The 14,712-nt window shown below is 50.0% G+C and overlaps 5 protein-coding genes across 5 annotated transcripts, besides 15 other annotated features; all 5 read left to right on the top strand.

Annotated features, from left to right (window-relative positions):
- Positions 1–12,952: a sequence feature (heterozygous, non-Esmeraldo-like haplotype).
- On the top strand, positions 331–687 carry Tc00.1047053504243.10 (RNA-binding protein, putative; the record flags this gene model as incomplete). Its single annotated transcript, XM_802964.1, has 1 exon — positions 331–687. One exon carries the CDS (start codon positions 331–333, stop codon positions 685–687), a length of 357 nt encoding a protein of 118 aa, XP_808057.1.
- Positions 846–865: a microsatellite.
- Positions 1,012–1,041: a microsatellite.
- Positions 1,152–1,176: a microsatellite.
- Positions 1,284–1,314: a sequence feature (T-rich).
- Positions 1,315–1,343: a microsatellite.
- Positions 1,344–1,398: a sequence feature (T-rich).
- Tc00.1047053504243.20 (hypothetical protein, conserved) lies at positions 1,503–1,814 on the top strand (the record flags this gene model as incomplete). The annotated part of the gene is made up of 1 exon (XM_802965.1): positions 1,503–1,814. The coding sequence occupies one exon, from the start codon at positions 1,503–1,505 to the stop codon at positions 1,812–1,814; it is 312 nt and encodes a 103-aa protein (XP_808058.1).
- Positions 1,949–2,019: a sequence feature (T-rich).
- Tc00.1047053504243.30 (hypothetical protein, conserved) lies at positions 2,855–9,289 on the top strand (the record flags this gene model as incomplete). The annotated part of the gene is made up of 1 exon (XM_802966.1): positions 2,855–9,289. The coding sequence occupies one exon, from the start codon at positions 2,855–2,857 to the stop codon at positions 9,287–9,289; it is 6,435 nt and encodes a 2,144-aa protein (XP_808059.1).
- Positions 2,957–2,982: a microsatellite.
- Positions 9,386–9,479: a sequence feature (T-rich).
- Positions 9,544–9,575: a microsatellite.
- Tc00.1047053504243.40 (hypothetical protein, conserved) lies at positions 9,994–12,399 on the top strand (the record flags this gene model as incomplete). The annotated part of the gene is made up of 1 exon (XM_802967.1): positions 9,994–12,399. The coding sequence occupies one exon, from the start codon at positions 9,994–9,996 to the stop codon at positions 12,397–12,399; it is 2,406 nt and encodes an 801-aa protein (XP_808060.1).
- Positions 12,847–12,868: a microsatellite.
- Positions 12,953–13,784: a sequence feature (areas merged during assembly that could not be assigned to a particular haplotype. This can correspond to areas where the two haplotypes were merged or to regions with more than two copies in the genome that were merged during assembly.).
- Positions 13,116–13,153: a microsatellite.
- Positions 13,186–14,712, top strand: Tc00.1047053504243.49 (hypothetical protein, conserved; the record flags this gene model as incomplete). Its single annotated transcript, XM_802968.1, has 1 exon — positions 13,186–14,712. A coding segment is annotated over one exon (1,527 nt), but the record flags the coding sequence as incomplete, so codon positions are not given.
- Positions 13,785–14,712: a sequence feature (heterozygous, non-Esmeraldo-like haplotype).

Consider the following 14,712-nt stretch of genomic DNA (forward strand, 5'->3'; position numbering starts at 1 on the left):
ACACATCTTGAAGCACACACACGCCTTACATGAACTGTCGTTTCTCTGATCGCCACCCCTCTTTCTCTCTGCCTCCCGCAGTGCGACCCATGAGCCTGTGCGTTCCTGCTCTTTTCTCGACGTGAGGCAGAGCGGCAATATTGCTTCAAGTGTCTTAACTTTTTTGTTTCTCTTCACATGCATACGCCACTGGATGCTCTGTTTGCTCTTTCTTTTTTTTTTTCGTTTTTGAGGTCTTCTGCTTTTTTTTTCCCTTGCGCAGTGTTTAGGGCAGAGTAGGTGGCGCGGAGCGGTTACAAGAGGCATTCTTGTGTCTGCTTTCCTGTATTCATGGTGCTGGGACAGGCACGTCTGTTTGTGGGGCAGCTGAACTTTGATGCAACCGAGGAAGACGTCTGCGCCCTTTTTGACTTCTACGGAAAGGTGCTCCACGTGAATGTACTTCGCGACAGGACAACCAACCGCAGCAAGGGAAGTGCATTTGTGGAGTACGGATCGACGGAGGAGGCCGATTGTGCCATCATGGCTCTGCACAACCGCTACAACATGGAGCGCGAGAAGCCCCTGCAGGTGTCGTACTGTGGGAAGTCCGAGGTAATCTCCGAGTATGGCCGGGAGCATGCGCTCAGGCTCCACCGTGAGAACAGCGCGAACCCTGCCCCTCCTGAACGAACAGTGCCACAGTGAAAAGTAACATTTTTGGAAAGTAAATGGAAATGCGTGAAAGGGAGTTGTTTTTTTTTATGCCGTTCCTTGTAGTATTAATGTTATTGTATGGTTTGAAGGACATGGCCGCTATTTTGTTCTTGTCCTTGTTGATCTTAATATTGCATTACACGTAGTGCTTTTTTTTTTTTTTTTTTTTGGTGTGTGTGTGAGAAATATGAAACGGGGGGTACTTATTTTTGGTCGATCTCCTGCTGTTTATTAGAAGGGCGGGGGAGATGTTTTTCCCCCATTTTGTTTTTGTTTACGACACTGTTCTGCGATAGTAAGTGGTTTTACAAAACGTTTTTTTTTGTTGTTTTTTTTTTTTTTTTTGCAGAGTGTATGGAGAAAATATTACGTGCATTTGCATTTCAAAACTAACTTGGGTCATGATTCCGTGAATTATTATGATGTATGCCCTTCCCCCTCTGTCTCTCTCTCTCTGTGTGTGTGTGTGTGTGTGTTTGTATTAAATGAGAATTCATTCTGTCTGTTTTATTGTGTTGTTGAGTTGCGGAATTTTTGCTGCTGCTCTTGTGAGGGGAACAGGGAGTAGGAATTTTCCTCTCAAGGGCTTTTCTTATGTATTTGGTTCTTTATTTATTTTGTGTATGTGTGCGCGTGTGTGTGTGTGTTTTGTCTTTCTTTCTTTTTTTTTCCCCTCGCTTTTTTTTTGTTGTTGTTGTTTTTGTCTGTGGTGGCTATTCATGGCGTGAAGGAAGTGTAGGTGTTGGAATAGTGCCTACCGGTGATTGTCGGGTCTCTCTTCTTGTGCCCTCTGCCTGCGCGTGTGAATGTCTCGTCGTGGATTTCCGGCGCACCGGGAGCGTTCCCCCGAGAATGTTGATGGGCGCAGTATTCGCCCAAGGACAGAGAACCGTATGCCCCTCGCGGAGCTGGGAGCACCCGTGGTGCAGTGCGTGGACGGAATGTCAGAGGAGGCACTCTACGCCGCGATGTGCCCCAGCGATGGAGAGCCACTGCCCCCCGGCTGGGAGAAGGTTGTGTATCACGGCACCATTGTTTATCTCGATCATGTGGCACGTGAAGCGCATGAAGTGAGGCCATGGGAAGTGTGGCAGCGGCGCTCAGAGGCGGCAAAATAACTCCCCGCGCTGGCTGGGCAATAGTGCTGCTGTCGGTGTTGGTGTTAGGTGCTGTGGGCGTAGCCCAATCTTGAGGAAGGACCGTGCGAAGGATTGAGCAAATAAGAAAATATATACATTAACATCAAAAAAAATTGTTTTTATTTGTGTGCGTTTTTGTGTACCGTTGTTTTATTGCTTTTGTTTTTTGTTTTTTTTTTTTTTTCCTTCTAGCTTGTTCCCTACTTTGAATACCAATCAGGCCACTGCGCTTATTGATGCCGAATGGTCTTGCGTGCTGGTATCTTTGCTTCGCTGCTGCATATTTTTGTGTTTTTTTTTTTTTGGAGGGGAGAGGGTGCGAGCGGGGTTTTGCATGTCTTTACCCCCTCCTTATTTTTTTTTTTTTTTTTGAGTTTAGGTCATTGTAGGAAGGGAGTGCGCAAAGAAATATACATAAATACGTGCATACAAGGGACCGGTGGTGAAGCAGGAAGGGAAAATTTGAGGGGCAGCAACACCCCAGCACATATACACGGAAAAAGAGGAGGGAAATTGAATAAGAGAAGAGGTGGAGGAAGTCTGACAGGAGCAGAAAGGGGTGAGAGAGATTTTTTACTTGTTCTCTCGGCCTGTGTGTGGGGAGGGGAGTCGGATTTTAAGAGTGAGAAGAAATCAAGTTTGTACGCGGGTGCTGGGTTCCTGCTAGTGGCCCACTCGCCGGCTCTGTTTCTTCCCCCATACACCGTCCCGCGGCACACACCATTGGTGCAACCCCCACCTTCCTTCTGTTTCCCGGCCCCGGTGCTCTCATCCGTGCAATCTCGTGGCGGCAGCTCTTGTCAACGATCATCGCCAAAGAGCACACACGCACATAAGTGGGAAACACGAAAGGAACAAACGAGAAAAAGGGAGGAGGTGGAGGAGAGCAAAGCTCCAATACCTTTTTTATTTTTCGTTTCTTTTTGGGCGAAAGTTGGCATAAGCCTGGAAGCTGCATCGTTTGATTAGTTTTTGTTTTTGTTGTTCTTGTGAGTGTGTGCGGGTGGTGTTTATTGTCGATGAACTTCAGGACACTCACAAGATTCTGGAGGAAAGGGGGAAAGAAGGGAGCCGGGGACGGTGCACACGGTAATTCCAGCTCCGTGCACAGTGTTTCATCGCAGCAGCAACAACAACAACAACAACAGGGACAACGTGCCATAGGGCCATTTGAAAACAAGCAGGCCGCGCTACATTATATTTTTCAAATTTTGGAATCCTTTGAGAGAAATGGTTTGGCCTTATCCCCTTTTAACCTCGAGCAGGATCCCGCGTGTTCCAGAGCGACATGTGCCGCAACAGCAGCCTCATCCCTCAGTTTACATTCAAACCGCACTTGTAATCCTGTGAAAGAGAACATGCATGCATTGAGGCAGGAGCGGGAGGAATTAGTTGCCGCGCTCGACCTTTGCCTGTTAGCAATACCAGAAGAGGTGGCAGGGACGAATGGCAACTGTGACAAGAAGGGAGACGCAGAAAATGTCCAGGCGACAGCAGTGGATTGCCCCAACGGGCAAGCGGCGGACGGTGAGGCGCCCGAACCATCCCCCGAGTTGCCCGACGCTCGTCATAGCACGAGAATTATTACACAAGAAGAGTGGCGGTGGCTGTTGTGTCGACTTGTGAATCTTCTCATTGAGACTGACCATGCGATCTACACAGATGCGATGATGCGCTCTCGGATGCCCTATTCATTCATAACGCCGTTTCAGTCCCCTCCTTCATCGCCTGGAAAGGCACCTTCAATCCCCCATGGTGTCTCAAGAAGTCCCACGATAGACGGTAGGGAAAGCCCAACTATTTTAGCTCTTCAGCAAGCAGCCCCTTCCAAAAGAGCGACGCCGCTCCCGAGTTCCAAATCAGTCGGAGAAGCTAGCAACGACGCCAGGTTTAATGATTTTCGAAAAGCTGAGGAAAGGATGGGTTTTGTAAATTCCCTCATCACATGGACCATTATGCGCTGCATCTTGTCTCAGCAGCTGGGGCAGGAACGCCCCTTCGGGGTCTCGACATCCGAGTTTCCACCACCCCAGACGACGAGGCAGACGACATATGGTGTTCCTGTACAGTGGGAAGAAGTCATAGAGGAGCTCACGAATTTCTTGGGAGGGACTCAACGGAAGGCTGCTGAAGTTGCCATAGCACTCTGGATATTGCGTGATGCAACCGGTCATGAACTCGTCCAGTGTATCCTACAAAAACCGCAGTGTAGTTTTGGTAGCGTCTTGGAAGGCAAACCGCATGGTTCATTGGACGCGGCCTCTACGAATAAATCGCCTCAGGGCCCTTCGTTGTTTCAATACACCGTTCTCCTCATGGAAAGCAGTGATAACACTGTCTCCATGGACGATATTCTGGAGGAGGTGGAAAAAGTGTATGAACAAAACGTTCTCAGGACGTGGGCAGCATATCTTGAAGAGCAGTCGTCTACTTCAATGTTCCCGAAGGCAGAACATCAGGATTTATCCTCACCCCCTCTTGATCTCTTTCATTGCCATACGATGGCAACCTATGCCGTTTGCTCTCCCTATTGGAGTGAGGAAAAACGACAGCAATTTTTCCGGCTAATTCAAAAAACATGGGATGAAATGAATGAACTAGCTTTAGGGACAGAGACAGGCAAGGAGGTTCACGCCGTCGCTACCGGGGTCTTTGGTTCTCAGTGCACCTCTGTGGATGCGTATGGTGGCAACGCTAGTGCCTTCTCTGCGACGGGGGCTGCTGCGGATGCTGGTGACGCCCTGTTGGAGGAACAACGTATGGTCACACACATGTCGCACTGCACCCCAGAGAAACCAACAACTGGAATTGATGACGAAATTCGCTCATTTCGCTCGTTATCCGCGCAATCCATAAATGGAGGCATGTCACAAACCGGCTTGTCAATAGCTGAAGCCCAGCACGCGATGTTTGATGATGATTTTTTGCTCTTTATGACGCAGATCTTATCGGCAGTTGTTTTGCATTTGCGTGTGGAGCAATGTTTGAGCACATCCCCGCCACGCCTTGAAGAGGCAGAATGTTTCGTGAATAGCGAAGATGAATTATCCATTACGAGCTGCTTCTTTTCATGCAGACAAGGAGCCCGTGAGTCCCTTGTGAAGCTACGCATTGCCACTGGGAATTATCCTGAGGCTCTCAAGTCTGCAAATGCTCACTTTTTCAATGCGAAGAAAAAATGGTCATTCGGGTCGAATGGCCGCAGTTGTGGATTAAACTATTTGGCCTCTATGATGCTTCTGGTACAGGCTCAGGAGGTGTCCCGTATGGACACGTCTATTGTTGAAACGGTCCAGCTTGCACTTCAACAAGCTGACCTTTGTGAACAGGCGTTTGTTGATTCCTATCCAGCAACTGGAACGTACTTGGTGCGCTACGCTGCTGTTCGACATGGCGTCTACAGCGCAAGGCTCTTCCACCTTCGGGCCATCTGGCGCGCGTACTATCGCATGTATGACTCTATCAACACTTCCAAATACTTTAATCAGTATTTGGAATGTGTCAGGCATTGCCGCCGTTCCAGACGAAATGAAGAAATGTATGCGGCATTGAAGGAACGGGGTGAACAGCTTGAGGTGGAGAAGGAATACGGCAGTGCTGTGCTGGTCTTCAAACAAGCCGTTGAGTACGCGAAAGTTACGTCCCAGGCAGCCGCAGCAGAAGCAGAGGCAGCAGCAACAAGAAAAACAAAAGATTTGGCCATGGGCTCCGATGTTTCTGTTACGGAGAATGCGGATTTAGAGATTTTAATTTTGAAGGAGCGTGAGCTGAAACTTTTTCGCTGTGAGGCGGAAAGCGAACGCAACCTCGCCCTTGCGTATGTCTTGCAGGCGGAGCACGAGGTGAACGTCCGGTGTCGCCGTCAGCAGCTTAGTAATGCGGTGAACAGCGCGTACGCGGCGCAAAACGTATTGCAGCGCTGTATACTGAAGGCGAAGCCCCCTTCCAGTGGCACAATGTTCGATGTCACCTCGTCTCTTGTTGTGGCGGCAAAGGCCCTGTTGCGTCTCGGACAACCGAAGAAGGCCGCGCTGCTACTGGAGCCACTTATTGAGGATAAAGTCAACTCGGCCTCTGTTCGCCCACCTCTGTGGTCCGACGCGCTGCCGGACCCCACACGGCCCATTCCGGCTCGTGAACTGGAGGAGCGTGTGCAAACACTCCAGTTGAAATTCAACGTATATGAAGTTCATACACAGTGCCTAAGTAAGTTTGACGGCGCACGTGCGTCTCGCGAAACGGCACGCGCACGGGAGTTTTTGGACCAAGTGAAAAATTGGGCAAGTGCACTTCTTTCCAACGATCAGAATAGCGGAAATTCCTCGGAAGGAGAATCCCAGTCGATGCTCTTCGCAAATAGGAGACTTCTTACTGACATTTCGCAGAAGGCAAATGCATTGCGGCCGATTATTACTATCACTTGCGGTGATGCCTGGTCCATGCTGGGTAATTGGGAGAATGCACTACAAGAGTACTCAAACGCCCTTGCGATGTACGCTGATAGGGAAGGGGAGAGCAATAGCAATGATATTAGCAGTACCAGATCATCCTTTATGGATGCCGGGAAGGAACGGGAACGGAATAACCGCGGTTTAGGGGAGTCAGTAGTATTTTCAAAGCTGGCTGAAGTGTACTCCGCATTAAACAAGCCCAAGACCGCCATCCACTATAATCATCAGGTTTTGGAATGCGCCTCAGAGGTGGGCGATGCGTTGTTGTTGTACAACGCACGTATCCGGCTTGCCAGACTGTATACAGCAACAGGAGACACTTGGGAGGCAGAAGAGCAGTGGGCAAAGGTGAGTGAGCTCGCAAAAGAGTACGAGGATCAGGAGATAAGTCGTGAAACCACGCGCAACATCATTGCTGCACAGCGTGCGAAGGGCATTTATATGGATGTGCTCATCACAGCAAAGGAGTTGGACACTTTGGCGTCTGCCGCGGAGGGCGTGGACGCGGCTGCGGATAAACGTTTTGCGTTGGAGGCCTTGGCCGATGCTCACCTGCAGCTTGGTCAGTACAAGGAATGTATTAATGCTCTTGACGAGCTAGAGAAGGTGCAGTACAAGTGTAGCGAGTGGAAAGGAACATTGTTTCGTATGCGGGCCCGTGCCCTTCTTGGGGATGGAGAGGTACAAGAGGCGATTAAAGTGCTCATGATTTGGGAAAGCGAGGCACGGCAGCTGCGGAATTGGGTTGAAGTGGGACACGCCAATGCCGTTCTCGCAATTGCCTACGCCACATCCCATCAGGTCTTTAAGGCGAAGCGAAATCATGAGATTGTGCTTTCAGCCTTTTCAGAAGCCTCAAGTGTAAGTCGGGAGGACTGCAATGCGGCGTTAGACTCCGCACGTTGGCTTGTGCATAATTTTTATTTGAACGACGAGGAAGTACCGCTTGTGGAGAAGGCGGGTCGTCATTCCGGCAGCACGCCTACCCATGGGACCTCCCCCTCTGGTGGCAATGACAGAACTGGGAGCGTTCATGATGCCAATGAGTTTCAGATACTAACTGTGAGTGGAGATCTTAATGTTCTTATGCGAGAGGATGAAAAACGCCTAAGGAAATCGCAGGAGTTGGCTCATGCAGGCGGTGGCGGCGGCACAGACACCGTGCGTGAAGAGGAAGATGACAACGATATTTGTTTCAACGGCGGTGACGATGGAGAGATGTTGTCAAGTAATTCTTTCCGCGATGGAGACGCCGCGGCCATTCCTGACAACGGCCCTGCCCCCACCACAGGCAGCGGCAGTGGCGGCGGCAAGAAATTGGCGGCGGCACGGAAGGATGACCCTGCAGTTTCTTTTGAGAGTACCAGTAAAAAGCCACCACCGGTCACGGCGGCCTCAACGACCCCACCCCGGTGGTCTTCGACGTCGTCAGTTTCTAAAGTATTGGCCGGCAGACGCTTAATAAATCTGGAAGGTGAAATTGCGGCGCTACCTGAGCCGGTTCAATGGGATGCCTTATACGGCGCGCAAGATCCTCCACCGCGTCCTTGTACAAGGGTACGGACGGCCTGTTTTACTCGGGCACTAGAGGCCATAGAAAGAGCGGCACAGATTTCGCTCATGCCCCTAGTGATGCGTCAGCGCCTGGTTCCACGCAATCCTGCGGACGCGGTCGACCTTGCACTCTTGGCGTTTCCGCGATGCACGTTTGTATTTTACTTCGCAGAGTTCGCCACACAATATGTTGCCATCGTTCGCCCTGCCGGACGTTCCTTTTTTCTTAGACGGCTTGTGCAGGCATATTCGCTGAAGGAATTTTACAATAAGAGGCACGTTTCACAACCCTCAACACGAGAAACGGCGTCTTCGGCACTTGCCGAGTCTTTGTCACATGCACCCGTGGAACGTAAGGAAAAACGTCTCTCAGTCATTGCTTCCTCCATTGGTTCCCTCACACGAAGAAGTCGCGCGGGCTCTGTGGATAGATCACCGGTTCTACCGGGTCCAATTGCCGGGCACGCAGTTATGAACGAGGAACTGCAGCAAGGCCTGCAGGACCTGTATGCGGATCTTTGGACCCCTGTTCGGGACTCACTCCGAATGGCTCGCTGCTTCAATGATGAGGCCGAGTGCTTCGCCTTTATTCTTGACCCGGCGTTGCTTCACGTTCCATTGCCCTCGCTTTATGAATCTGGAGCAAACTGTGAACCGTTGGGCCAACAGTTGACAATGGTGGTGGCGCCCAGTGTTGCGAAATTCCTTGGCGGCATGCAGCATGAAGAACAGCCGTCGTTTTTTAACGCCCCTTCAAAAGACCTCTGTGTATTTCTCCCAGAAAGGACGTCCAATGCTTCAGCGGCGAATTCTATGTCACTAGGAAATATTGCCGCAGACAAAGTCTCCGGTAAACAGTCATTGACAACAGCACTAAGCTCCACCACTGCCTCTCTGGAAGACACACATCTCTTCCCTACACCTGTACTTCAGGGTCCGGCGAAATGGCTTTTCGGTAATTTGCATCCTTGGAGCGTATTTACCGGATGTACGCGTAAAGAAATAATATCTGCCTTTGCTTTACCATCCTGCCGGGCCCTGATAGTGCTATGCGATCCTGTTAAGCACATGTTTAAGGTTGCCGATGGCATGGTGCGTCTAGAAGACCTGACACGCGGTCACTCCTGTCTTTCGGAGTCGCTCAGTCTTGTCGTTGTTACAAATGATGCTTCTACCGCCACGTCCGTTGAAGAGCCGGGTGTGGCGGCGCGACTGTGCCTTGAGCATGGCTGTCGCCGCGTACTACGGATGGACCTGCCGCCTGGTACGAGTATCACGGCGGAGCACCATAGACTTGTTCAAATTTATCTCGAGAAACTCCTGCTCGCATTTGAGTGGCGCATGCGTTACCCGTACGCGCTGGCGTTGCGCATGGCGCAAGAGGAAGCGCTGCGTTGCCACTTTCCTCCTGTCGTTTGGGCTTCACTTACACTTCTCGGTGCACCATGAAAAGTAAAAAAAGAAAAAAGGAACGGAGTATGAAATGGGAAGGGTAACTAAAAAAAGGGAGCCTGCATTTAGATGGAGAAAGTGTTCTCTGCGCACGTTTTTTTTTTTCTTTCCCTGTATGTGTATGCGTGTCCACTTTTGTGTTTGTACTTCTTTTTCGTTTGCTTTTTTTTTTCGTTTTGTTTTTTTTCCACTCTTCTTCCATCTGTGTGTGTGTGTGTGTTTGGCACGTACGAAATTTATTTGGCTGCATTTTATTATTATTATTATTATTATTATTATTATTGCCCATTCATTTTTGTGTGTGTAATTACCTTTTCTGCGTACAACTGTGAGGGGGGAGGGGGGGAAGTAACGAAACGAAGGCCATTTCCGTGCCAAACTCTTAGGTCGGCATGATGAGAGGAGGAATAAAAGGAAGAAGGAGAAAAGGGGAGGTGGTGGGAACTGTGCACTCATCCAAAGAGGTGAGGAGCGAAATTTGCTGTCGTGTCTTTTGTTGTTGTTTTTCCTCCCGTTCACGGCTTTGCATTTCTTTCCGTTGACCGTCGCCGCTTTCACAAAAGGGAAAGTTGTACGGCCAATTTAGCCGCTGCGGCCCCACTTTTTCTCATCCTTTTTTTGTTTGTTTGTTGCTTTTGGTTGTTGTTGTTGTTGTTGGGTTCTCCCTCTTCCATAGTCGTCCTTCTGCTTTGCCGTGAGCGATGAACGCGGCTGCGGCCGAGGAGGAACATCCGCCGCTCAAGATTGAATTTGACAGCAACGTGGAGTTGACGATACACGGAGCGTTTCTTCCAACCGCACGGCTGCTACAATGCGACCCCGTGGCGCATGTGAGCGTGTCCACGCTGCGTAAGACAATCTCTGTTCGTGGCGCGAGCTGTGTGAGTGTGGGAGGTAAGGCGGTGGCGACGAACACTGTCGCAACGGAGCACCATGTCGCCTCCACACGGCGGCAGTACTTCACCTCAAAACCAGCTTTCAATGAGATGGTGCGGTTTGTCGTGCCGGGCACGAGAGTTCACCTCCCAGTCGAAAGGTTGTCTCGGGTCGGGGTGCAAAAACAGCCCGGCGTATCGACTGACGACATGGATGGTGAACAAAGCGTGGAGCAGCGGGTTCTCATTACACTGGAGGACGCGCATGGCGGGGCGTATGGCCAGGCGGTTTGTCCATTTTTTCTTCACGCTCCAAGCAGCTCCACGCAGCCGGTACGTATCATGCTGCAGCCACGCAACGCGCATGATAAGTTTGACTTGCTTTTTAAAAAGGACGTGGCAACTCTCGCAGAACACGGCGTAGATGACTTTGGCTTCGTGACTATATCGTGGAAAATATCCCTTTCCCCGCACGGAGGGGCTCTCATCACCGCGTCACCGACATCTGTGGACCAGCCAACTTTTCCCGTGGGACTAGTGCTTCGTGCGACGTGGCTTGTGCCGGGTCATACATACCAACGTGGCACGCAATACACGACCTCCGTGGAATTTGGAAGTCAGGATCGTTTTGTTTTTGACGGCGCCAACCCGTTATTTCTTACAATACAGAACGCAACGCAGCTTGAGCGAGCAATTTTTCATTGTACCATTCAGAACGTGATGAATCACGCTAACTCCCATGATGTGGTAACGGCGCTGCCCATACAGCCCATGGCTTCTTTCGCCATGGAGCGAGATGTGTGGTGGACGACTGCTGTGCGCGCCGCCAGCGGGACAGATTTGGGGCTTCTTATTGCCTCCATACGATTGGTGCGACGGCCACTGGGAGGCGAAACGCCGATGTGTACAGAAGAACGCTGCAGTCTCATTAACGATCCGGCGCATCAGGCGCAGTACGCACATGTTGCGAGGGATTGGGGTCGACCGCCACCAGACGTTCCATCTGGGGCTTACCAGCCTATATTTTGGGAGTCCGACCAACATATTGCGCGGGCAAATGAGCGGCGGTGGAGGCGAGACCGTATCGTGGAGGCAAATCCTTCCATGGAGCATGTACGACACTTGTTGGATGTCATAATGGGACGCGCTACACTTGATCCTGGTGTGGCGCGTGTTGTATCGGTTTTCTTTAACCAGAAATCATCCGGATTTTCTCCACAGGAACTAATGCAGTTCCTAATTACGTGCGCGTTTCACGTGAAGGGCATGACGCCGCTGGAGGCTGCACGTTTCTGTTTCTTTGCACTCCGTCGTGACATGGAACACGCCATTGCAAGGGATGATGTGATCTTTATGCTTGAACACTCGCTCATTGAGCATACAATTGAAATGCCGGAAATGGAGTTGCGGCGCCGTGTGGTGGAAATCTTTGGTGACACCACATATGTCATTTTTGATGACTTTGTGCGGTATTTCATTCACAATTATGCGATGTGGTACGCCTTTGGGGTGCCTGTCACGGTGAGTGGGGAACGCTCCAGCCGTGGTGGTGACGTGGCACCGCAACTCAACCCGACATTAACGCTGCTAAAAGCGGATGGGGAACCCAATGCGAAGGCACGCGCCCCAACTGCAGCGACAACTGTTAGCATCTCTGGTGCTGCCCCTGTCTCTGCTTCTACTTCTACTACCGCCGCGACACCAGCAGCGGCAATAACAACAGCAACGACCCAAAAGGCGGTACCACACGATGAAAGCGTTTGGCGTACATTTATCGCCCGGGTCCAGCACAGCAACAAGGCGTTTAGCGTGACGGCGCATGTTAATGACACCATCTTTGACGTGATGGTGATGGTGCAGAATAGTACAGGGATCCGTGCGGCGTGCCAGGAGTGGCGGGCTGGGAATGTGGCGCTTGACCCAAAGTGCCGGTTGGGCTCCACCGAACTCGGCCTCGGGGGAAATGAGGTCGCCGCACCGGAAGTCATCATCATTGCGCGGGATGAAGCTGTACGTCTTGTGATGGTGTACAAGGAAAAGGGTTTCCGCTGGGAGGTGCGTCTGCCATCCAGTGAGAGGGTGCTTAAACTGCGTGCTCTGGTTCAGCACAAAACAATGATTCCCCTGACACGCTGTGTGTTGCGGGCCCACGGCTCATGTCTGATGGATCGCCACCCACTGGCGCACTACAACCTGCAGGACGGCGATGTTGTTACGATCACACAGGAGTAATTTCACTGCAAATTTCCATAGAAGAGAAGAGGAGGGAAGGCCAAATGCAATTAAAAAAAGAAAGGGAGAAAAAGAGAAAAGGAGCAAAAGCAACATATGGCCCGTTTGCTGTCATCATTTCTGTCAAAATATGATTATTATGATTCATTTTTTTTTTTTTGATGGGGATGAAGAGTGACTAATGCCGCTCAATTATTTCTTCTTCCCTCACAAAACGACATGATGGCTCTCTCTCATACATAAATTTTAGTTCCACGTTGGATCGATTGCTTGCCAATCCGGGCACGCCTTGTTGGCATCCCTCCATATAGAGCATTGACAGCGTGAATGGGCACAAACACACGTACATTACAAAACGAAAGAATTCTATACTTTTTGTTGTGGGTGCTTTTTTTTTTCCCGCTCGTGTATTTCAGTGAGTTTATTATTTTATTCTTTCTCCGTTGGTATATATATATATATATATATACTTCTCCGCATCTCTGTACCATACGTGTGGTGTGTGTTACAAAAGATATAGATGAGCATGAACAATTCTTTCTTCTTGTATCATGTTGTTTGTTATTTGTGGGCTTTAGGCCTCACACTTGTGAGGAAAAAGAAGAGACAACATACATGCCATCTGTGCGGATCTGTTTCTGTAGCCTGTGTTTGCGGTCTGTTCCAGAAATGTATTATTTGCCTCCCTTTCTGAAGAAGGTGTAATAGTCGAAGGTGTATTAGTAGTAGTATTAGTGGTGGTGGTGGTAGTAGTGCTGATTCTAGCCGTTGCGTTAGCCAATAACGATGCTTCCATTTTGTAACCAAACAGAGCTGATGTTTCGTGCCTCAGGTGGTATTCCTGGCATGTTGGGTAGCTACAGCGGCTGCCCCGATGAGAATGGGGTGCAGTATTGCGTACTCTTCCCCACAAGGTTCAGGTGGGGCAACTCACGTCTCCTTGGCTATTGTCTGCCTTCGACATGCACGCTGCTGGACATTGCGCGGCAAGTGGTTTTAGATCCCATGCTAAACGGAACTTTTAACTATAGTGAACTCATGCATGGTGATGGTATGAACACGTCACAGGTAATGGATCGTTTGGAACAATATATCAATTGTGCCCCTCGTTCTTCTTCCTTTTTGGAGCTACATGTACACAATATTGTTTCCTGGGCGATCATGGGGTTCATCATTCTGCTTGTGGTGCTGGCAACACTCTATGACTACTACTGGAGCATCACAGCACGTAGCATCCCATTCGAAGTGGTGATGATGGGAGCCGATGGTGCTGTTGTGCGGGTGTTGCAGCCACCCAATGTGGTTTTGTTGGAGAACCAAAGTAAAACCAACGAGTCAAGTCCGAGGCGTCATGGAGCAGATTTACGGTGCACCACGGAGAAGAAACTCACAGAGAAACAAAAGGGTGGTTTTTCCGCCAGCGTTACAGCGATCACCCAACCACTACTTGTTGCTGTGGAGCAGTCTGAGGCGGATGAGGCTGGCAAGCAAATTGAGCCCGCACACTCACCTCGCATGGGAGAGAGGGAGGATGAAAGCGCCAAATCTCCAAGAAAAAAGACACATTTTGGATCCTTCGTCAGGTATAAAGAGGCTCGAACAGGCGAAGAAGTGGTGTCGGTCAAAAAAGGAACGCGCTCGGGTGAACGCGACTCTTTGCGAGGGGCGGGCATTCTTCCGGAATTCAACACGGAATTGCTCTGGTCGCACCGACGAGTGCAGAAGTTTCTGGCGGAGATCCCAGATGTGCCCAACTTTCGTTCATTTCTGAATCGCACCGTATTGTGTCTGTCATTAATTAACAGTTTCCGTAAGTGGCGCTATTATCCAAAGTCCGAGGTGAATCTAAATTTATTCAACAGCTGGCGGGTAATTGCGTGGATGTGGATTATGATGTTTAGCTCTTTTTGGTATTCCCAGCAGATTCCCACCATGAATAATATAGGTTCACCTCCAGTTAACTTTATTTATGCCTTTCTTGGGAAGGAAGCATTTTCTGCTTTTGCTGTTGGAACCTTTCTCACCATTGCTGGCTTTTTGGCGTTGCATCGCCTTCATGTCTCTGAGGAGTTACTTATGAGTTCACCCACCGCTCGCGTGAGGGCATCAAAGCGTACATGTCGTCAGGTGTTGGCTGAATGTATGTTGTGGTATGCCAAGTATCTCATTGCCCGCTTTGTACGTGTCATCCCCATTTCTTTTGCCATATTCATGCTTTTACCAAACGCTGTGTCCGGCTTTGGCATGGACCCTTTTGGAGACTTTTTTCCCAATCACCGCGTTCTATGGAAACTGCATGAAGTACTGGTGGAC

The sequence above is a fragment of the Trypanosoma cruzi genome, genomic scaffold (genome assembly GCF_000209065.1).
Source record: "Trypanosoma cruzi strain CL Brener 1047053517173 genomic scaffold, whole genome shotgun sequence".
Classification (NCBI taxonomy): domain Eukaryota; phylum Euglenozoa; class Kinetoplastea; order Trypanosomatida; family Trypanosomatidae; genus Trypanosoma; species Trypanosoma cruzi.